Source organism: Melanotaenia boesemani, chromosome 16, assembly GCF_017639745.1.
Source record: "Melanotaenia boesemani isolate fMelBoe1 chromosome 16, fMelBoe1.pri, whole genome shotgun sequence".
NCBI lineage: Eukaryota > Metazoa > Chordata > Actinopteri > Atheriniformes > Melanotaeniidae > Melanotaenia > Melanotaenia boesemani.
Genome location: NC_055697.1, coordinates 17601726 through 17626435, shown reverse-complemented (window position 1 = coordinate 17626435; position 24710 = coordinate 17601726). Strand labels below are relative to the sequence as shown.

Here is a 24710-nt window from a genome sequence, read left to right as displayed (position 1 = left end):
GCACATGAGCTACATCACCTTAATGACACCCTCAATCAAAGCTAACCCTGCAGCACCCTGCGGGACTGCGACCCGAGTCACAGTGTCATTGCCTTGATGTCAAGTGTCACCCCTGCATTAAGGACATATGCTGCTATTCTGATGTAATCTATCTACTGGAGTTATAATAGATTATAATCCCGATCTAATCTGTTCCCACTTCTTTACATCAGTCCATCATATAGAGTGGGATCTTATCTTCTGATTAGAGATAGTGCATGGACAGGATGTTTGTGTGTGTTGCAGAGTGTTTAATGAAAATTAAAAGACAGGCATGGGTCTGATCTATGCACTTGTGAAATTACTGTACTGGTGTTCATGCAAATTCATCTTCCAAAACTCTTTCTTCATCTGCACAGTAGGCATGACTCTGGGTGCTTCTCTAAATTGCTCATGGATGTGATGTTTGTGCATGCATTAGCTTGAAAAGGAATCAATTTAAAGAGGGTGGGACATATCTCATTGATCTGAGTCCAACATGACCCCTGAGTCCCTAAGCGAAGGTCTTTACCACCTTTTCTTTACTCTGTTGGGACAGCCTGATGCTCCATCTGCCCTCCACCTAAGCCTGCTTTACTTTAAGCTTCATGGTGTTCACATTAACAACAACATGGCCATCAAATCAGACCTGAAACAATAATCTAATGGCAAGATTCCCACATCCCGATTGTCACTTTAGTCGGTCGTACCTTGGCCTAAAGAACTTCCAAATTTAGTAGAAATCCGTGTAAGATGTTGGTAGATGGACACAGAAAAACACAATATAATGTAATACTCATATTAAAATAAGGAAAATATTAGAATATAATAGCATTATATATATTGATATTTTAAAAACTAAAATGGGTTTTTATAGTTTTTTTATTGTTAAAAGTTCTTTATTGCATAGCTCTCCTCCATTATTGATCCTTGGTGTTGATTATTGATTTTCATTTATATTGTGTTGAACAGGAACCTTGATAAACTAATATAAAATCAGTAGTTAACAACTCTATATCCATGTTTGAGTTTAATTACACTTTGAGCCTATGTCAAAAACTGACAAAAATGATTTTTGCAGCAAAAACACATTAAACTGGCACAAAATGAAAGTCTGTCAAAGTGAGTGTGCATTAGTCTGTCTTGTTTGTGGTAAAAGCTGTGAAAGAGACCAGTCAGCATCTGTTACTGGTTCCTGAAAGGAGCTCCGAGGCTCAGCCTGGGCAATGTGGCACAAATGACCCCTACAACAGAAATACGAGGGCCAAAATCAATATGGTATCATTTATCAGACAGTAACAAGCTGACTGATTACCTCATCGGCTGGTAGAATGAAGAGGTAGTGGGAGGGAAGGACTGAAAAAAGAAGGGGTACCAGAAGATTTATGACAGAGAAACTGAAATTGCATTTTTGGGAATAAAATGCTTAAAACAAACTTGAGAAAAAAATCTTTTCTGTTATTGGACACTTCAGTTGAGCTGAACTCCTACAGTGCAAGAGATATATTTATTACCCCTTATCCCCCCCATCAAATGAATAGTGTTCCAGAGGCTTGTAGGGAGGTGCATGCAAGGAATTTCATTTTGTTTGTTTCTTTAATTTGTCTCTACACAAAGGAATTCCCTTTGATTATTGATTGATTATTTTGCATATTCAGATGCAGAAAGTGTTGTTTTCCCTTAATTACTACAACTCATAAATAAAAAAAATCACTTTAAGCTTATTCAGTATATTACATTAGATGCTGATATTAACATTTCATGTTTTTCTTTTTCTTAAAGTGAGGTCAAGTTATTTCTTTTTGTAAACTCATTTAGTTGTAGTGGAAACATTCAGAAACCTACATTCATATGTGTTCCTTTATTTTAATTTCAGAGTCTAAGTTTAGGTTCGTCCAGCTGTTAATCACAGGGAATTAATCTTGTGCAGAAGACATAGAAAAAGCTGCAATCTTGCTGTTATCAGGTTGACATTTACACTTTGCATTTTCCTTCAGATTAAAGTGTTGGGAAGGAGGTCCAGAGAGAAGTGAGGTCCTGGGATGAGAACTCTCTGCCTTCCCACTGTCACCTCTAGACTTCCAGGAGAAGTACGGTGGGCGGCACACTGAGGTAAAGAACCACACTAAAGACATAAATCCACTGCTGCAGACAAAGCCCTTCTCTGATGACGATGACCTTCAATATTTGCTGACTCCAGCATCCCCACTCCTCCTACCTCTCTTATTTCTTCTCTCTTTCACACCCTCCCTTGTTGGTTTTGTTTTCACTCCCTCATGTCTTTCTTTGGGGGAGTCGGAGTTAGCGATCAATGAACTAACTTGGTGTATGCTAACTTTAGAATGACCTGCTGTGAGGTAGTGGGGTTTTTTTTGTCCCAGAAATGCACACATATTTACAGAAATTGGGGTCTTGGCCTCTTTCAAGAGTCTAGTTAGAGATTAAATTGGGAGATGGATAGCAGTTGGTGTGTGTGATTGAAGGAGGGTGATTAAGGAGGACACGAGGGGTCAAGGGGTCAGAAAATTTCTTGGGGAGCCCTGATGGAGCCCATACGGCACACGGGTGTCTAGCATAAAGAAAAGAACCTGTGTTTGCCTCAGCAACAAATTAAATTGTGGTACATTGCAAACACAATTTTCTCTAAACTGCACCTTTTTGTAAACAATAAAACACTAAACCAGTTTTGTCAGCCCCCAGCAGTTTGTATTTGTGTTGTTTTCATGATAAGAACACACACCACACTGTGTCCTGACAGAAACATCTTATCATGTCTATCATCTCAGGGCCTCACAGTAAAGAGCAGTGTTTGTGAAATATGTGGGGTGATAATAATGTGTGGTCAACACAGCAGCAGCTGTCTTCCTCTCTGATTTCCACCATATCCATTACTGGTTCTCTGCCTACTCTGTGTGCAGCCTTTCCTCCAGCTGTCCCCTTCCTTCATTATCTGTCTCACAACACTTCTCACCACCTGTGTTGAAGGGCTGCTTTAAAAAATGGAAAGGACTTTATCTCAGTGCTGTTCAGTTCAGTTCATTTTTGGTTGAAATAAACTGGTTTATATTTTCACATGACTAGTCCAATATGAAGTGGATCGCTTGTTCTGAATTATAACATCTCTGCTGAGTGTTTTTGTTTATTCTGCTTCATTTTACCTGTATTCAATGTCACTGACAATCTAACCGGCAGTAAGCAGTAGCCAGAGCTCACTTCATTTGTCGTCTTTTAAAAATTTCCATAAGTAATTGCCAGCAGTGAGCTATACAGCAAAATACAACTCCTTAAAGATTCAATTGAGAAAATGTTGGACATCCTTGATGCACGCGATGACTTGGAGCAACATGGGCATTTTTTTTTCGTTGAGAAAACAGTGACAAAGTAAGTAACAGCACGATGCAAAGCGAGTGCATTGTTAAATTTATGGTATAAGTTTGCTTGAATCTGCATGAAGGTTTAGAGGTTTAGCTTATAACTTAGCTACCCAGTTAAAGAAGGCTTTGACTGCTGTCTACTGCAGGTAAGACTTAGTACTCATTATTACTCCTCGACCCCACTTATATACAAATATGAAAAAAAAAATTTAATAAAAATAAATGAAATTATTAAAACTGGGAGCACATGAGGCAGTCATCTGGACTGACAGCACAACATCTGCTACAGGTCTCAGAGTAGGAAAAACATTTTTATACCAATTTTACTGCAAAGAATTTAAGGACACCAAAATTAAACTGTTTAGTAAGATTATTGTTAATAATTTCAGCTTTTCATATTTTTCTTTGATCCTACATGGATCCTGTTCTGTGCTGACAAAGTTGTTCTGAGCTGAAGCACTCAGTTTGTAGGTTATTATTGCCTGTTCAGTGACTGAAATAGAAGCCTTTGCTGACTCACACACACTTAGTGTCACACACATATAAAAGACTTAGAAGCTTTCTGGTGTTGTATTTTCAGCATGGAAGGGTTGGTTTTGTTAATGGCAGCAAAGTGCCAAGTCAGGGTGCGCAAGTGGGCTCTTTTCTCCTGTTATAACACAGTGGGACTCAGAGGGAGGAACGGGGAAGTTCCAGTAAAGAGAAACAAAGGACACACACTCAGAGACAAACACACATACAGCATTATTCGCTCCTCCTACTGGTTTTCCATGGCAGCACACAACAATCCTCCAAGACTGGTTTGTGTTGTGTGACACATAAAGGAAGGGTGATCAATTTCTAAATGATGGGGGGAAAACAAACTTAAAATAATCAACACTGACAGTAGATAATTTCTTGTAACTTGAACTCATTTCTACAGGGTGCTTTATGACATGTTTTTACACACAATCGCACACCAATATACCATCAGATTAAAAACACACATCTTAATCTCATGTTGATATAAGAGCAAAACCAGAAGGCCCTTAAAACGCATGCTGTATTCAGGGGTTCAGATGTGCAATGAAAATGAAAAGATTCTTCCTTTACACATGCTGACCTATAGTTCTTTAAAAACTGCCAGGTGTGTTATTTTGCTCATAAATCCTGCTTATGAATCTTAACTGGAGGTATAAGTTATTATCATTATTATCATTATCATCATCAACATCATCATCAACATGTATTGACTAAAAAGAGGGATGGTATGACCTGCAGTAGAGGGCTACTGGTGAGGTCTCAAACCTCATGCAACAAGGACTTCCAGCTGCGTTCTGTTCTACCAGTTGAGCTATTGGGTGCCCAGATATTCACGTAATTTCATGGAAATGTACTTGTTGGCAACCTCGGACTGAAATTTGTAAACAAGTCATGAACTTGGATCTGCATTTTAATGAGAGCAGCTTCATCTAAAGTAAAGAAGTCAAAAGCTTTACATACCACTGCACCAGATTAAATAAGACTTGTGTGAATAATCAACAGGTTTATTAACACTGATAGCGCTTTCCATGTGGCTCAGACCAGGTTAGCTACTGTCAGCATTCCAGCTGATGAGATGCTATGATGTACCTTTGCTGACACTTTCTGTGATGGTATGCTGAAAGATAAGAGGTTGAAAGCTGATTTTATGAGGTTCAAAATAAACAGCAAGTTACAACTGCTTCAGCACTTTTTTGTGAATAAGGCTGCCATGCAGCATTTGGAGGATCAGATTGCTCCAACTTTCTGATTTGGATATCTGACTTAAATATATCTTTCCTCACCCATCATCATCATCAATACAGAAATAAAAGTTTCAGTGTGGTTTGTTCTTATTTTCTACTGACTCCCTCCTTTCATTCTTAATACCTGCTGAACAATACCCACGTTCACCTTCATTTGCACATGACGAATGTGCATCTGCAAAGATGTACAGAAGTATGTTATGTAATTTACCCCATCTGAGTTGATAGACCCGCCCCTTTCTCCGTATGTACCGACTGCAGCTCTTGATCTAGTCGATGTTGTTTGGTAATTGCACAGCTGGGTGTTACTGCACTGTTATTCATCCAGAGGCTAGATGCTGAAAACTGTGGGGGAGACTGCGGTGTTCCCCTGATTCCTGTGGGCTGTTCTGCTCTCACACCAAACAGAAAAGTGGAAAACACTTTGGGAAATGTTAGATCTGATTTAGGATTGTGTTGATGCAGAGAAATTCTGTGAAAGAGAAGGGGTGTATGAAACTCCGGCTTAAAAGAGAATGGGGAGGAGAATTGTGTGTGTGTGTGTGTTAAAAGAGGCAACTAGAGGCAGAGGGGCTGGCAGACAAAAGTGGAAGAGGGGAGGGAGGAATGAGGAGGGGGAGGCGGTGCTAAGGCAGACAGCAGGGAAGGAAAGCTGAGAGCAAGAACAGTGGAGTGAAGTGAGAAGACAGAGAAGGAGGAGAGGACAGGAAAGGAGAATAAGGGGGCTTCCATTTGAAAGTCCTCGTGTCAGGATATGAAGTCCTGGAGCGGTGCAGAGGCAACGTCAGGAAGCTGGAATGTTGTAGTGGAGAGGCAGACGACGGGACAAAGAAGAGGACAGGACACAGAGAAGAACAATCTCAGCCAATAGAGATCAGAGTGATACTTTCAGATTTCTCTTTTTTCCAAGAAAGACGAAGACAAGCGGAGGCAGCAATGCAGGGCTCTCGTTGGGGTGTGTATTGCTGCATGTGACTACATTAGTGTGTTGGAGTCATACATGTATATGGGTCTTGAATTCTCCAAACTCACACATTTGCTTAAGAAAAGACTTTATATTCACATGCGCTTTGAGTGAGTGTAAAGCCATTTACTAGAACTGTTGTGGAGATTACATTAATGGAAGGTGTAACGGAAAGAAACGAGTTTCTTGGCAGGCTCATTCACACAGACTGGAAACTAGTTAAGCAGGAGGCTGGTGATGGCTCCTAAAAAACGAGACCAGACCAGTCCCTTGAAATGTTAAGATGAGATAAGTTAATCTTTGATGCTCTGACTGACCCTGAAGATTTTTGGTTCTAGGTGTCATCAAAGTTCAGGTTTTGTAATCCTGAACCAGGTTAAACTGTTTGTTATGGACTGTTGGGGAATCAACTTGAAATTTCAGCCTTTAGAAAAGCTGTCCCACTCTCTGGACAGTTGGCTTGGAGGAAGGCATGAGGAGGAGGGTGTTATACAGTCTTTTTGAACATACACTCAAGATAAGAGAGATCATGAGACAGGATATACACTTCCACCAGACACGCAACTAGGGTGCAACGCAGCAACATGACCCAAAGAAAATCATATTTTTATCCAGTGAACTCAAAGGGAATCAGTTTCTTTTAATGACAAAGCACTTTAGAGGACAGAGACTGCTTCTCTTTCTCTTAAGTTTTCCCTATGCTTGTAATTACAAGACTCCTTATGAGCTTGAGGCCACATATTGTAGTTTCTCATCAGGTTTGTTTTGGCCCAAGAGTGATGTGTCAGCAGATATGTTTGTAGACAGTTCTTTAAAAGGCTGTCCATTCATCCAGCTCTTTGTAGTCTCTGTCTTTGTAGTGACTGTTTCATGTCAAGGTTTCATTTAAGAGCACAGTGAAAGAAGAATGTAATTACCCAAGCTGGATTTTGGCACAGCTCACTGGTGTGACGTTTTACTCTATAAATGCTCAAACACTGACGTGAAGATTAACTTGAGGAGGTGAGGTGAAGGGGAGTGAGAGTGGGGATGTGGAAGATGGGTTACCTCATCTGCTCTGAGCAAAATAAATGAGGTAAATGTGTGTCACATGTTGCAGGTTACAGCCCCATCCAGGCGTGTTGACTCATGCTTCCTGTGTGTGTTTGTGTGAGTGTGGGTGTGTGTGTTAAGATGGTGAAGTAGCTGCAAATCAAAGATAGTGACAACTTTCTTCCTTGCTTTTTACTCGTTTATATTTTTTCAGGATTAGGACAGACTTTAGTCAAATGGTTCCATTTTGGGTCATTTTCCACCTTGGCAAAATTTTTACCATGTTTGTTAATGTCTAAACCAGCCCATCTGGTCATTTGAAAAATAAAGCATGCCTTTACTAAGTACACCTGCACTGTTTCCATAAGAATTAGGAGTCTAATAATCACTGAATTAGCTTCAAATCAATGCACTTGATTTATTGATTAGCTTTAGTGCATTCAGGTGTGTCAACATGAGGTCAAGGCAGAAATCAGAATCAGACGTACTTTATTAACCCCAGACTGGGAAATTTCACTGGAAGTTATTTTAGAGGCTATTTCTAAACTATTTGGAGTCCTTTTGTTTTTTTACAGTGAGCAAGATTATTTATAAATAGAAACAGTCAAGACAGTTGTCTTGTCAGGAGTTGATGTTTCAGCAAATTCACACCAAGATCAGACTGTGCTCAGAGAAACTAAAAAACAAAAACAAAATAAAACCTGTACATTTTGAAAATAACATAGCAACATGGTTCAGGTTTGCAAAGTTACATCTGAATAAACCACAAGACTTTTGTAGTAGTGTCCTTTAGACAGACAAGGACAAAGCAAAGATGACTGAATATAATGGATGTCACCTCACTTGGAGAAAATTAAACGCAGCATATTGATGGGAACACCTCCTACCAGCTGTCAAACACACACGTGAAGGGTTGATGACAGAGATGTTCACAAGTCCAAGTCAAGTCTCAAGTCTTATGGCTCAAATCTAAGTCAAGTCGCAAGTCACTTTCAGTTGTAATAAGTAATTTGCCATGTGACGCTTGCTGTCTGGTCTGCTTAGTAGACTGCATTATAATATCCAAGAAATTTTAAATCTGTACTCAACCTTTATCTAACCTTTATTTTTATTAGTAACAGCACTGATCTATAGATTAAACTGATAAAGGCTCTGTCCCTCTCCTCTGGACCATTTCTTTGCTTTACTGAATTCAGAAAACCTTTAAGTGAACATGTAACATATTCAGATTAGTAAATTTAGTCTGGACCTACAAAGAATTTTTTAAAGACTAATGCAGTAGTCCATGGTGGGTTTTTCCTGAATGTAGAGAGGAGGGCCAATATGCTACACTTAGTGCAGGATTACCAACTGTCTTGCAGGTTTTAGGCATTTCCCTGCTGCAACACGCCTGATTCAAATGACAGCTTGTTGTCAAGTTCTGCACAAGCCTCCTAATGACAAGTAAACATGTAAAATCTGCAGGACAGTAGCTCAAGAGCTCCACAGTTCAAGAGGACCACAGAAGGTGATCCCTGCACCAGTGTATCAGTAAAATCATAATATTTTTTAAGGGCTTAAAATAAATGTGTGGGGTGAATACAGAAAATATTCATTTTAAACATTTTAAAATTGAATAAAAACATTCACTATTTTAGTTATTTTAATTTATATCCAGTACTTGCAGGTCCTGTCTCCATACATTCCTAAATCAGCAACAGCAGTACTTTTCTAACAAACAGATCCAGTAAAACTGCGTTGTTTACGGTGGGTCTGATCCCAGTTTAATGTGATCATAGCAAAGTCAGCAGTTTATGGAAACACTTCAGTAAATGTCTCATTCTTCTTCTGAACACATTCAGTGGAGCCAGTTTGATGGAACAAAAGTAGTAACAAGCTAACATTTTCCACACTGTAAGCTCGTTGCTAACAGATGCTAACATTAAGCTTTCATATTACGGTGACTAACCTCTCCAGGTGTATTTTAAGTTGAATAAAGTTAGATGTGGTAGATCCAGCATCCTGGATTTTTATACCACAGACATCCCAGTCTGCAGCTGTTATATTGGTCCCTTTTTATTAAGTTTACAATATCTAAAAGTTACAACAGCGCTGTAGCAACAGCTGTGTTCACAAGTGCTGTCAGTGTTTTGATTGAATGTGCATGCACTGTGGATGCATCTGTGTTTGAATGAGGTTATGTCAGTGTTACGTCTGGGAAAATGATGGTAGACATGAGATTAGACAGAAGAAAAATAAAATTGTTCATGAGTCTCAAGTTGCAAGTCCCAGTCGAATCTCTTGTAAGTGCGAGTACAAGTCGAGTCTGAAGTCACTGGAAATGCAACTTAAGTGTGTCTCGAGTCCAAGTCTGAGACTTGAGTCCCCAGCAGATCTACAACAGAGTTACTAAAAAAGAAAAGATTCAAGGTATTGCAATGGCCCAGTCAAAGTCCAGACCTCAACTTAAATGAAATGCTGTGGTGGGACAATAAGAAGGTAGTGCTTAAACAAATGCCTACAAACATCGATGGATTGAGGTAAGCTTGTTAAAAAGAGTGGACCTAAATCCTCTACAGTGATGTGAGAAACTGATAACATCATACAGAAAGCAATTACTGTAATTTTCTGCTGCTAAAGCTGGTTTTACAAGCTATTAAATCATGGTACAATTTTAGTTTTTCACACAGTGCTTATGCATTTTGGCTTAGGTTTTCCTAATGACATGGTATAAATGATAAACAATGCTGTTGTTTATCTGCGGGTTATATTTATCTCATTTTCAGATCAGATGGAGGATGTAGGGATATGTAAGATCAGTGTGCATTAGGTGAATTAAATGTGGAGAAAAATCAAAGATCAACTGCTGTAGTGTAACAAATGAATTCCTACTATTTCTGATTTGTTGTTTTAACAATAACATTAGTGAACAAATTCTGTTTTTACCTCCTGTTACAGGACAAAAGTAGAAAGTAGAGGTGTGGCATCCCTGTGGTGCAGGTTTAATTCTCAGACAAACAAAAGTGACAATCTTTATCTAAAAGATTTGAAAATTGATTCTGCAGGATTTAAATGCAGTCAAACGCATACATTATTTTCCAGAGATCCCACTGAGCTAATCCTCATGTGAGGTGTTTATGCAAAGCCTCTAGCTGAGGAGCATGGTGGAGCAGTGACGGAGGGAGAATGAGAGAATGAGACAGAAGCAGGAAGGCAAGGAGAAAGCAAGAGATTAGAAGTCGGCCTGGCCTCTGTTCAGTTTGCTGAATGAGTATTTTCCATGCCTGTCTGTCTCCCCTCCATCTTTCTCAAGCTTACGACAACACGGACAGTATGTCTGAATACATCTGCACATGTGCCACTTTACAATGTCAGATTTTTTCCCAGAAGAATCAATGTAAATTATACATCGAAGCTGGCACAGTTTCACTGAGGCGTTGCTGCTTATGTAATAGCTGCTGTGAAACTTATTTGCCCAGCAGTTTTTGGTATATGTGTGTGTGTGTGTGTGTGTAAGTGCGTTTCTGTGGGTGATATTGTGTGTTGTCATCTGTTTCAGCTATGATCAGTAAAGTCATATAAACCTGGGACATTTCTGCAAGGTTAAAAAAAACCGAGCAATTTCAGATATTGTGGCCTAGTTTTCCTCATCAAGAGATGCTAGTAAGTAAAGTGCTCCTCTTCCATAAAAAATTGCTTCTCTGACTCACATTACACGTCGTGTTGACAGTCAAGATAGCAGGCTTTTTCTCTCTGCTTTCTGCCCTCTGTTAAACTGAAACAATAGCCCCGCACTATTCATACTGCCTAAGCAGCAGGGAAAGGGGTGGGGGAAGGAAAGTTTAGGAGGGAAAACTTTTCTCTCCACTGTCAGGACAATGAGAGGTCAGAAATGCTTCAGTGCTTGGATTTACTAAAACTCCATTTTAAAAACAAAACGGTGCACTTCTGCAATGCTGAGAAATCATAGCTGCCTCCAAGTGCTTTATTAACTCCAAGTGATCCTGACAAACAGTAGTCCACCGACCAGTTTAATCCCTGTGTCTCTGCCACTGGTATTCATGGTATTTCCAGTGTCTGTGGGTTTGACCACTGACCACTACTGGATAAATTTCAGTAGCTGGAAAACCTCCTGGAAAATCTAACATTTGGAGCGGAACAGGAATGTCATCCATATTCCACTTTTTCACATAACTGTAACCTTAATATCCTCCAATACCAGCCAACAGTTTTCTGATTTTCATCCAGTCTTTCATACAGAATGAGATGTGTGAAAATATACAGATTGATGACTTTTATATGTTTTTTATGCAATAGTTACTCATTCTAAGGTGGTTTTATAATCACGAACAGCTCATGTGCAGCTACTTGTGTTAAGATGCAAAAATTTGTTTTCACTGTGTGGTTACTAGCAAGAAGAGACAACAGGAAACGATCGTTTTTAACCAAGAAGTGGTCTGATTTGTAATTTTCACATGTTGCATGCTAAGATGTTAACCATAGACGTTCTGGTAAACTGATTGGACTCAGTTAGGCTACATCTTCACCTTCTTTGATCTATTCTGCAAGTTCGTATTTATCGTAAAGAAGCAAGACCGTTTTGATTGTTTTGAACTCTTCTTGGCCCTTTTTGTAAAATGGATAAAAGGATTGTGTCCTTTGGTAAAACACTAAGCCCCATAATACTTCTGATGTCAAATGAACATTTTGCATGTCTGCTCCACCGACAGTGGTCTGTTAGGGTTTTTAAAAGTTCAATTCAATTCAGCTATGTTGTTTTAACAACAACAACATGGCTGATTTGTGTTGTTATTGTTATAACCAGTTAACAACAACGTGATCTCAAGGAACTTTACAGATATAATCAATTCAAGCCAATTAATTGTGATTCAATTAAAACAAATCTACATCAGTCCAGATTATATTGAGTTCATACAAGCAAATTCATAAACACAATTTTCAAACTAATAATGAAAACCAATGGATGGCATCAAATCTTTGATTCAGTACCTAATCCTAAGCATGCACAGGGCAGTGGGCAACAGTGGAAAGGAAAACAAAAATTCCCTATTTGAAGTGGGTGAAAATACATTTTAAAAGAGCTTTGTAAAAATTAACTGATGTAAAAGGATGATAAATGAGTGCAGACCACTAAAAAAGTTGCCACTAAAAATTTAGATCCTGATATAACAGGCCAAACTTGTCTTCGTCATGATGGTATAGGAATACACTGTCTTCTACAGTGACTAAAGCAAACTGTTTTTAAGGGGTATATTTCTTGCTTATATGCCAATTTGATGCATAGATATAGGATGTGATTATATAATATACAATAAACATTGGTCCTGATCTACTAAAAGTTTGGTTGTCTAAAAAACATGTGCAAACTTGAGAGCACACACAAAAACATGTTGCAGTTGAGTGCTTCTGTTAAATGGGCAAAATAATGTGCTCCGGTTATCCAGTTAGACCGTTTACACTTGATGCTATGCAATATGGTCGTTTTTACAAGAACATGCAAAATATTGGGAGGAGCAGTTGCAAATAGATCAATGTAGCACATACAATGTGATTTACCAACTTGAAACACATTGCACTGGCTAATTTTGCATCTATATTTAGCACGTCTGAAAGGCAGGTGTTAACTGGCACAAGTTAATGCTGAAATGGCTGCAGTTATTGTTGCAAGAACGAGGCTAGACATCTCAAAAGTGACGGAGACCACATCTTTTCTGATCGTGCAAATATTTTTGAAAATGCCAGAAGCAAAGATTATTGAAACATATGGCTGTGTTCCTGTGTTGAATGCTATGTTATGCAGGATGACTTGATGCTGGGACAGCTGACATTGAGAGTCCTCACCACCACCTGTAACCCATCTTAAGGTCATAATGACCATCGTCAGTCTACACAAAGCACTGACCAGCTGCTGAGTGTGCACTGCATTGCACAAGTAGCTAGATATTGGTCAGAGGCATTTCCCGTGCCAGCCCCCACCTGTCATATTTGCCAAGGTTTTTTTATATTTGTTTTGGAACTTAGTTTTATATCTTGTAGCCTCCTCTAAACCTCATCTGGTGTTCTTGTGGTTTTGCCAACTGCATTTGCTGTTTAGCAAATGCTCTTCCATACTGAAGTCATCCTGGTGAGGTTTAGATTTCTTTGCTAGAGCTCATCAATATTTTTATTTGCCTCGTCCACTAATATCTGTATCTCTTTATTAGGGATCTTAGTAAATCAGGGTCATTATCTGTGAAATGCTGTATATTTGTTTTGATTTGTTTTTTTCCCAAGACTTAACTGTATGCAGTGTGTCACATCAGAAGACGAATAACTTCCAAACACAGTAGAATGTTGTAAATATTTATGTGGTAGAGTTGCATTTGAAAAAGTCTTCATTATTCATTTTTTTGTCTTGTTCTCGCTTTTGTTAGCTGTAGCTTCCAGGGTTTCACCTCGGCATCAAACCAGATGAGTGCTCAGATCTGTCATATTACTGTTGTATTCAATGCTGCATACACTCTTTTCCAATTGGCCAAATTAAAAAAAAAATTCCAGACGTTAAATATGATGATCTGTGAACACTGGTCATTTGACATGTTTTATTTGAGTTTACCTCACAACCACCTTAATGTTTTTTTAAACATTTCTAGTATTGGAGTGGACAAAAACAGCACTCAGGTAGATTCACTGTACACATGCAGTGATTTACTGAAGCAGACGTTTAGTGACAGTTGTATTGGATTATTTTCCTCACCTCATTTGTTGTTTTTCTTTCTTTCTTTTTATTAAGTTGAATCACCACAGGCTGTGTCTGAGTTTCTCTACAGTTACATGTGCTTGTAATGGAAGAGGGGCAAACTCTGTGTTTCACTCAGTCCACTCTCACATCTAAATCGAGGCCAGATGCTTTGAGATGTCAAAGAACCATGTGTTGTCAGACTGTAGACGTACACAAAACGCACGCCTATTCACCTATTCACTCACGCTTTTCCTTCCTTCCTTTTTCCACTCCTCCTGTCTTGCTATCTCATGTCACCCTGTACATGAAAAATGTGGGCCTCCACTGCCATGGAAACGCTTCCAAACAGGGAGCAACTAAAGCCTGCAACAGCAACACGACGGTTATAAAAGAGGGAAGAAAAAACTAAGAGAGGACCTGCTGCCAATTACCCCTGCACAGGACACAGGAGAGCTTTTTTTTTCTTTTTTCACCACAAAAAAAAAAAAAAATAATGGAATCTGTTGAACTCTGCAACAACCTGGGTGCAAAAAAAGTTTAAACTTAGTGTCAACCATGTTACACTGGCAAAATGCACAGTTTATCTTTGGTTGTAATGGTAAGATATTTGGCACAGATGCAATGGGTTATTAACACACACACTAGACCTTAAAGCTGAGCCATGTGGGGGTAGGTGACAATGAGCAACCACTCAGACAGACAGTCATTGTGTTGGAATGGAGGCATAATATAACCTCAGGTCTTTTGGCAAAACATTAAAAGACGTCTCTCCTTTTGCCTTGGAGTCGGCTGACTTTATTACAAAACTGTTCTTATGCTTGTTTGATGTTTTATTGTTTCGGTGAGAAGATGCATGACAAATAAACGAGAAAGTACATTAGGTGTGTATCGATTGCCTTTCTGAGGTAATGTGTTTTTTAGTGTGTTGCTGTCTTGTCTATACTTGTGATTTTCTTTTGTTAGCATTCAAGAATTGCTGAGTAACCATGTGTTTTTATTTTTCTCTCTACCTCCATCTATGGTTTCAATCCACTGGGATCACTGGTCTTATTTTTTTTTTTTTTTTTATCAAGGCCACCATGGCTCTGTTTACTGTGTGAATGCTGTTTGATCAAGCTCTCCACTTCACATCATGCTGTCAAGATCCTGTGTTATTATGGAAATGCTATGCTACTGTGAAACTCTCCTGTGCAGTGACCACCCGTCGAAACAGTTGAAAGGTTACAGATACATTTCTTGTAAGTGGTTCTTATTACCACTTGCAGTCTGATACTCTTGCCCTCATCCACACAATTCTGACTCTGATCTGAGAATTTTATTCTTTCCACCTGTTGCTCTCATCTTCACTCAGGCCTTACCTTTGATTAGTCACGGTGTGGTGTCCCAGTTGAAGAACGGTCAGATGGAAGTCTAGCTACATAAGCCTAGTGAGCAGGGAGATGTATGAAAGGGGGAGATGGATAAGTAGGAACCACAGGAAATGCATGGAGCATTAATCCAACACAGCAAACAAGGAAGGGAAGGTATGGGTGAGATAAAGCAGGAATAAAAAAGAGGATGAAAGCTGAGGAAGAAGACAGAGAAATCCCGAAACATGGAAGTTTGTCATTTAAGCACATATAAGCATTTTTTGTGTGTGTATTAACAGTCCCAACACCTTTAGGCAGCAGCTTTGATAATTGCTAACTATTTTCTCGTCATTGAATGTGAGGCAGACAGAACATGTAACAGCGCTGTTCTACAGTGCAGCTGAACACACTGTTTGTAGAATTTAATTGAACCACCATCCTGGACACAGTATCCATACACAGGATGGGAATTGAGTTATTAACTAATGCATTTCGGATGTCGGAATATTGTGGACCGTGTTAGTAAAAATATTCATGACAATCTGCTACTAATAACTTTTCCTTGTGGGAGATCATTGTATCTGTAAGTTTAACTGAACAAGCTGACAAGCTGCTTTATTGAGACCCAATTTTTTAAAGAAACAAAGAAATGTGTGAATGAGAGCAGCTTTATTTGGAATTTAGCTGTATTATTTAGCATTTTTTTTGTAAAAACAGTTAAGTGAAAGAGCATGTGTGGATGCACCTTTGCCCATTGGAGTCTGATTTAGCACATGCAGGAGTGATTCAGTCTCCAGCCCTATTATCTGGGTGTGTTATCTGTATGGCTTTGACAGCTTTGATGACTGCACATTTGGTCTGGATCTAATGCATCAGCTTAATTTACTGCAGGTTCAAATAAACAGAATATATCCTGCATTTGTTTACATGAGCGGAAGATTAATATTTAGTAGTAATATCCATCGGTCCATCACTGTTGTTATCAGGATACTGATTTCCAGGTTACCTACTATAAACAGAGTCAACATGCACCCACAGCCCATGTAGTTTACGAGAACCTGAAGATTTAATTTAAGTGCAGTGAAATCATATGCACCACCTCACTATGAAAATCACTGTAGGGCCCTTTGCAAGTTCAGTTAAAATCCAAGTAGACAGTCAGATTCAATATAATTACAATCCATTTTAGTCCATTTCATTATGATTGTATTTGTATGTCAGTTCATAAAGACTAGCCTTGTTAGGGAAACAAACTGATCACATTGAATATTCAGTTTCAAGCCCACATGCTGAGCATGGTTAGGGTGGTTAGCAACAGTGGATAGCAGAGATTTTAATTATCTTCTGCCTTTTATATAAAGAGGAACACATGTGGAAGCTGTGAAGAGGAAGAAAACCTCCCTCGATGTGGTGTAATTTGATCAGCAGCTGAGTGGATGGTTAAAATGGAGGATGGTGTTTGTATTCCTTTTTTATTTTGTTCAAGATCTGAAGATGCTCCGACTTCTGTGCTTGCCAAATAACAATCAAACCGGATTATAGATGCCTAGTTTTCCCAGGAACTCAGGCCTCTCTGGAGCCTCTTTTTGAACTACCTGTTATTGGAAAATCCCCTAAAACCCCACCCATCACCCCCACTTAGCCTCTTTGTGTCCTCACCTCTAATAACCGCGCCCCCCCCCCCCTTTCTCCATAGTCCTCATTCTCACTTTTCCTGCTCTGTCCTGAGTCCAACAGCGTCTCCGGAACAGCTCGGAGTTGCTATGTGATCAGATGGAAATCTGCTGCTGTAGAATAATGGGCTTCCTATCCTGCCGTTATTAACAGACTTATCATAACAGGATTATTTCCCCGTCACAGACCCCACTTCTGGATCTTGTTAGAGTGCTACCTGGGAACTTCTTTCTTCTGTCAGTCCTGCTTTAACTCACTTTGGGCAAGTTGCTGCCATGTGGAGGGTAAACTCCCACAAGCAATTGGTGTATTTGTGTCAAAACACATGAGGCTGCCTGTAAGCAATTCAGCATCATTTAATAGCTTTTAGATAGTGAGGACATAGTGTAAAGTGCCCCTGGGTTGGTCCTCACACAGCTGCCTGCAACACTGTTGGAGCTATTTTTAAATGTTGAATCAAATGCCCTGCTGAGAGAAATGCCTCATGAAAGGCTATCAGAATGACTTGAAGCACTTGAGACTTTTTCTATATTTAGTAAAGATAACTGTTTTTCTCTGCCTGTCTCGTGCTGCTGACAGCAGAGGAAGATGCATGTAATAAGGAAGGTGGAGGAAGTGGAGGGGTAGATTGAGGATTTATAAAAGTATGTTCACTTTCCCCGAGGAATGTTCCTAGTTGGGGCGGAGGGCTTCAATAACTTTAGGAAACAACCAGTGAGCAACATGAGGGGGGGGGGGGGGGGGGGGGGGGGGGGGGGTGGAATTAGCCTTTGAGATTTGCTACCAGAGCAGGCAGAACAAAAACCCCCACCTCTGGAAGTCACAGGGATAGAGGAGCGGTAGAATCAAACAAGCTCTCCTGCACTCCTCAGGAGGTCACGGGGGGAGGGAGGGATCATGGTTGATGGTTGCAGAGGGTTGTTAATTCTATTATCCCTGCCTGAGAGGTCCTTGTCAGGGCCTGGAGTGAAGAGAAGGAGGAGGAGAAGGCAGCTGCATAAAAGGTAAAGGGAGGTGGACTTTTTTAGTTTTAAGTAATCACATACCACACATATCTTTATCTCTTTGACTCATGTAAACTCACTGAGTCAGTCTCCTCACTTTAACTCCCCTTCACTCCCTTTATCTAGTCAGTATGGAGCCAGCTGGCAGAGAGTGAATTACCCCATTGGCTGATTATTAACAATGAATTAGACCAACCCAATATTAGTACAGATTATTAGAGTACGACTAAAATATAAACAGGTAGCTTTAATGTCTACACTTTGGAAAAGGGTGTGTATGAACAAAACTAGAAGGACAAATAATCTCACAAGATTGAAATTAGAGTTTCTATGGAAAAACTAGTGAAGACACACTGGTGTCCTACTGAAGCTGAATTCTGGTGTCCAGGAGAAGTTATACTAATTCAGGACAAAGATTGTGCAACTTAATACACTAACACCTCTCCACCCTCCTTATGTGAAATATTATCTGACTGATAAAGCATACACCTGCTATGTGCATGTTTGTATAGCATTTACCAAGAAATATTGAAATGATAAGAATTCATTGTTTTCAGAAATACCAAGCGGTAACTTACAGTAGTACTGTGTGATCAAATTTTAAAGGGATATTCACACTTTCTTCCAGGACAGCAGTGAGTTATTTTGACAGGGGAGTTGCAGTGCTTGTGATGGTGTTGTCTTGGACTATGTGGTGGTATAATGGTTGTCGTCTCACAGCCAAAAGATTCCTGGTTTGAATCTTGGTGGGGCTTTTCTGTTTGGAGTTTGGGTCTTCTCCTTATGCGTGGGTGGATTCTCTCCAGATACTTCGGCTTCTGCTCCAAAAACATGGATGTTATGTTCATTTGTGACTCTAAATTGACCCTATTAGTGAGTGTGCTTGGTTGTTTGTCTGTTAGCTCTGTGATGGACTAGCAACCCATTCAGCATGTACCCTGTGTCTTGCTCAGTCACAGATGGGATAAACTCCAGCCATGACCCTCCAAAGAATAAAATCAGATATTGAAGAAAAAAAAAATCAAAACTCATAAACAGTGTTGCCTTTGGTTGATGTTCAGATCTTGTATTATTATTGTCTCCAGCTTCAAAACCTGAGAGGTTCCCTTACCTTTTGCAGTTTCAGACTATTTTCTGTTCAAGGGAGATAGTAAAGCAGTATTTAACAGGAAAGCTTTTTAAGTAATCACAACTATGTCTGTCACTGTTCGTAGTTGTTAGACCATGAATATCTTCGGCAAAGACATTGTCCAAAAGTTTATACCATTTTGTCAGTCTGGGACAATCCTTAAAGTTCCACTTGAATGTTTTTGTGTTGTGTTTGTAAAATAGTTTCCTGAGTTACTAAATATTTAGAACAATTTAGAAATTCCAGGACATTCTACTGTGAACAGTAGAGTTTATTTAGGAGGTGTGTCCCTTGATGCATCCATTTTACATGAATGAACCAACATTCACACTAAATAGTGTCTAGTCTGTGCACGTCAGTGTTTGTGTGTGTGTGACTGCATTAGTCCTGGCAGACTGTTTGCTGCCGTGGCACCAAAGGATTATTTCACTTGGCCAGACGAGCTTGAGCTTGGCACAGAATGCCAAGGATAAGTGTCCCCTCTCTGCCCTCCTGGGCAACAAACACTGATCATACTATCTGCAAATGGAGGACTTAATCTGCTGCCACTTATTGTGTTAATAATATCTGTTCATGTTTCTCCTCCTAAAAATAGTGCAGCATTCAGCTGAGGCTATTGTTTGTTTCTTCAAAGCTGTTTTGATAAGTGTGAGCATTGTGATTGTGAAATAGCAAAGGAAATTAAATTCAAAGCCCCTCAGCGGTAAAACACAGATGACAGCTCACAGTTTCCACTGAGAACCTTCAAGAAAATCACACAGCATCGCAAGAAGTAATGACCATAATTTATTCCTGTCCATTTGAACTTGTTGCCCTTAACTTCTTCCAAATCATTATGGGTGTTTGTTTTTTCCTCCTCTTTGAGTAAAATCTAAACCTGTTTTGAATTTTTAAAGTCAAAAGTCTATACAATTGGTGGATATTAGGGAAATATTTATGCATAGATACAGCCTTCTTTCAGTGCATGTGTAATAGTTGTATTTGTCTCTTTCCAAGTTTGGATTTGAAATGTTTTCATTTTATATCTCTTTTCCTTCAGAGTGTGTGGTGCATCTGGCCCTGTCAGGCTACCATGGCTTTGGTTCAGGCACTACCTGTGAGTGACCACCCCAACCCAGGTCTTGACGTCCAGCAGTGCAGGCCGCTATCATCCCACTCCCCATCAGGTGCCTGCTCTGGCCCCTGTGGGCCCTGCAGCTCTGAAACAGCCATGGGTTCAGTTAGCAGTCTTATATCAGGCCGGACATACCAGGAGAGGCACTGCAGAGCAGCCAGTGAATTCAGCACCAAGCCACGGCGCGCCACACCAGCTACCAGCTGCTTCCGGCTCCAGGATAATACCCTTCGCAGTGGGAGCTCCCTGGAACAACTGCTGGTTATCAGCAACCAAACACAGCCTCAGGCTCAAGTTCTTCCTCCACCACTGCCCACAAAAAAGCAACCACGACCTGGAAACTCTGCTGGGTCTGGTGGGGGTGGAACGGTTACTGGAGCAGTAGGTGGTGGTACTAATGGGAACTATGGGTATGTGAGTGATGAGGTGGTGGTTGGAGACTGGAACGACAACCTGGTGCTTACAGCTGCAAGTCCCTGCAGTGACTCAGAGGACCAAAGGGACAACAGGACTTTGAACAGCAACATTGGTGGACCTCCCCCTAAACTTGTCCCAGTATCTGGACAGCTAGAAAAGGTAAAGAAAAGAGTGTGGAAACAAAATGATAAATCAATAAGATCTGCATTTGGTAAAGGCTAGCTAGCTTAAAGAAGTTAGTGGAGTTATTCAATTTCTTTGCAATTTTCGGCATAAATATGATGTAAAACTTAAGATTTTCACAACTTAAAATCACTAACACGACCCTGACTGCAGTTAAACATAACGCACCTAAAACCATGATACTACCTCCACCATATTTCACAGACAAGGAAAAATCTGCAAAGATACTGTGTTGTGGTGTCATTTCTCAGATCATCACAGCCTGCTTGAGTGATCTTTGTTGGTTGACCACTTGTGGGAAAGTGGTCTTTCATTTCCTGAATTTGTAAACATTTTGGTTTGGTGGAGTTCAAACCCTATTTTTCTGAGATCTTTAGAAATCTCCTGTGTTTGTTTCCTTGGCTTGGCTTGTTAATGATAGAGCTTGAGAATTCTGTTGCAACTTTTATCATCTTCTGTCCAGCTGCAAGCCTTTGAAAGATCTTTTTTAATTACAATACAGCTCAATGTTCAAATTTCAGTCAATAAACAATCTTTTAAAAAGGCTCAAAATAATTTTGAATGCCTTAATTCTCAACAGCAAACTGCTCTACAGGGTCTGGCAATCGTTAACTGATATTAACATATTTAATGTGGTATACATGTAATTCTGAATCCCTAAGTTTTGTTAGTATGGTGAGTTCTTGCCCATGACCTTTGTTCTATTTATAGGACAATGGTGTCTTCAATTACAGCTTAAGATTACATGGTGGGACATTAAACATCATAGTGAGGGCTTTTTTAATATTCCCTCCCTAAAAATCATTCTGCATTTAGATTTTGAAACAGCATCTCCACTGCCAATGAGGACTTTCTTTTCTGAAGCAGTTTGCCTCTGCTGTCTAATTGGCTGCTCATTTCCATCAATGTGGAGAAAAGCTTAATCACAAGCCTGACAGGCTCAGATGGATAATTTGACATCTACTCACCTTGCAGACACATTATGATCAGTGTCAACGCTCACTTGGAGTCAGTGACGTATTTAGTGAACCTTTGAGGAAGATCATTGACAAAATGCTTACAGGAAAAGCCTTTACCCATCCTGTCTGTCTCCTCTTCCTCTGCCCTCTGTCTCCTTTGCTTCTCTGCCCTTTAATCAGATTTTCTCTGTCCTCTCTTTATTCACATTTTCTTCCTCTGACTTTTCCCTCCCTCTCATAAAATAGGAGTGTTGCTTAGAAATTTGCTTGATAACACTCAAATCACATCAAACGAATCAAAGCCTGGTGGAGTGACCTGCAAGCATATCAATTAGGCCTTTCTAATGAGTTTTTTTGAGCCACAGTTTATTGGTAAAGAATAACATTTCCGAGTCACTGACACTAGTTTAAAATGTTGTAATTTCAGAACATGGAGAAAGTCTTGATCCGTCCTACAGCGTTCAAACCTGTTGTTCCCAAGAACCGACACTCGGTGCAGTACCTGTCACCAAGGCCAGGAGGCAACAGTTTGTCTGAGAGCCAGGCTAGTCTCAACCTTCTGTTACCCATCGGAGGAGCCGTTAATGCCAACAGTACAAACAGTAATGGCGGAGGCTGCAATTTGAGCACTGAGGGGAAGCGCAACTCTTACAATGGAGGTCGCAATGCTCGCACCAGCCAGTCCTGCTCTATGTCAGATTCAGGGAGAAACTCCCTCTCCAGCCTCCCAACTCACAGCAGCACAGGCTACAGTTTGGCCCCCAGTGAGGGATCCAGCTCGGGGTCCGGCTCTGGAGGCCAGGTGGAGCCCGTGACAGGGCTGGGCCGCAACACTGCAGTTGGAAATGGGAGCCATGGTCACACTAACTCAGATAGTGGACGCTCATCATCCAGCAAGAGCACAGGGTCGGGATCTTTAAGTGGGCGTGGGCAGCCCCTGTCTGACAGTGGGTCCTGTGGCCACTCACCGCCACCTGTGGAGGGATACGAGACGGTGGTGAGGGAGCTGGAAGAGAAGCTAAGGGAACGAGACCTGGAGCTCCAGCAGCTCCGGGAAAATCTGGATGAGAATGAAGCTGCCATCTGCCAGGTGAGACAGGGTGGCCTCTGACCACAGCTGAACCTCCTTCATCTCCTTTATTTTAAAACCAATTTTTGATCTTTCACTCGTGTCTTCTGCTGTGTAAGGTGTACGAGGAGAAGCAACGTCGCTGTGAAAGAGAGATGGAGGAGCTTAGACAGAACTGTGCTTCTAAGATGAAGCAGGCCTCTCAGAAGTCTCAGAGAGCACAGCAGGTGCTACAGTTGCAGGTTAGCCAAGTATTCAGAAACCTCTAATAATAAGTAACACCCTATTAAAGCATTATTTTCACAACTAATCTGCATGAGAAATATTTCCTAAAAATATCAACAATCTTTTTATAAAACAAATACACTATTTTTTTAATTAATACAATTTAGCACTGAATCTCTACCTGGCTGCAGAGCTGCATGATTTTTTTGTGCCAGTTATTATCAATTTACATTATTATTCAGTAATTAGTGTTCTCATGTCCTATTTTTAATTGACAAATCTGATTTAGTATTTATAAGATGTGAAAATATGGATCTGGATATGTGTTGTTGTTGTGTTTATGCTGGATAGGTATTCCAACTTCAACAAGAGAAGAAGAAGCTGCAGGAGGACTTCTCTTCTTTGCTGCAGGACAGAGAAACACTGGAAAGGAGGTGCGCCACCATCCAGAGGGAGCAGACTCAGCTGGGACCACGTCTAGAGGAGACAAAGTGGGAGGTGGGATAAAGTCAGCCACTATAAAGGAGTTATACTAGCAGCAGTGTGACAATAAAATGTTCTAAATGTGGAAAGCAATGTCTCTGAGCTTGCTGCATGTCTTTTTAATATTTTGCTATTCTTTCCACTGTATAACCACTAGTATAAGCATAATATGCCTCTAAAATAAAGATGAGAAGTGATAACTTAAATTAAACTAAGAAGAATTTGTTGTTTTCCTTAAAAGAAGCAAATCTGAGATGTCAGTCTGTAATCTCCTGTAATAGGTAATTTTGTGTTGTCAGGGTTTTCCACCTTACTCTCTCATTCTCTCTGATATATATCAGGTGTGTCAGAAATCAGGAGAGATCTCCCTCTTAAAGCAGCAGCTGAAAGAGATCCAGTCTGAGCTCAGCCAGAAAGCAGGAGACATTGTTGTCTTGAAGGCCCAGCTGAGAGAAGCTCGGTCTGAGCTGCAAGCTAGCCAGGCTCGAAGCCAGGAGGCCCAGACCGCCCTCCGGACAAGGTCACTGGAACTGGAAGTTTGTGAGAATGAACTCCAGAGGCGCAAAAGTGAAGCTGAGCTTCTGCGGGAGAAAGTGAGCCGTTTAGAGGAGGAGTCAGCCCGGCTCCGTGACACTCTGTCCAATCACAGTGGACCCCCTCTACCTGGAAATGCTAGCATGAAGGGGCACTGCATGAGCCTCTCGCTCCCACAGGGCAGAGGTATGGCAGGAAGAGGAGGTCCCAGCCCCTGCATGTACCGTGATGGAGAGGACACTCATCTAGTGTGGGGAGGAGAGAGCGATGAAGCTAAGGCACAGAGACAGAATGCAGAAACACTGCTGGGACTCAGACAACAGGTGCATATTTTCTCAGCAGCTTTTTAAGTATTATTAACAGTACAGAGGTAGAACGTTATGTGTTAAATAGGTAGCATGTTATGTAGATGTATGTACATTTTGATGATTTTGTTTTTCCCAGAGTAGTGGCATCCCAGCTTTTTTAAAATGTTGTAGATGTTATACATGCTTCTATATATATTTTTTTTTTTTTCATTTGATTCCCTTTTAACACTGAGACATTTCTTTTTTTTTTTTTAGGTGGATAGACTGAAAGCTGAGCTCATGTATGAGAGGAGGACAAGTGAAGAGCAGCTGTCACGGTTTGAGGATGAGCGGCGGGTGTGGCACGAGGAGAAAGAAAAGGTTTGCTCTTTGATTTCATTCAGTGTC

General features: G+C 40.4%; 1 protein-coding gene across 2 annotated transcripts in view; it reads left to right on the top strand.

Annotated features, from left to right (window-relative positions):
- Window positions 1-24710, top strand: part of lzts2a (leucine zipper, putative tumor suppressor 2a) — a 47303-nt gene that overhangs the window by 19686 nt on the left and 2907 nt on the right. The window contains exons 2-8 of one of the 2 annotated variants that reach the window (XM_042010986.1): window positions 2016-2130; window positions 20071-20721; window positions 22132-22794; window positions 22893-23015; window positions 23350-23496; window positions 23823-24338; window positions 24579-24683. In XM_042010986.1, coding sequence (XP_041866920.1) covers window positions 20104-20721; window positions 22132-22794; window positions 22893-23015; window positions 23350-23496; window positions 23823-24338; window positions 24579-24683 — 2172 coding nt within the window. In that variant the 5' untranslated portion in view covers window positions 2016-2130; window positions 20071-20103. Of the gene's footprint in view, window positions 1-2015; window positions 2131-5826; window positions 6114-20070; window positions 20722-22131; window positions 22795-22892; window positions 23016-23349; window positions 23497-23822; window positions 24339-24578; window positions 24684-24710 lie in introns of those variants that run through there. The other variant, XM_042010987.1, reaches the window with a different exon arrangement.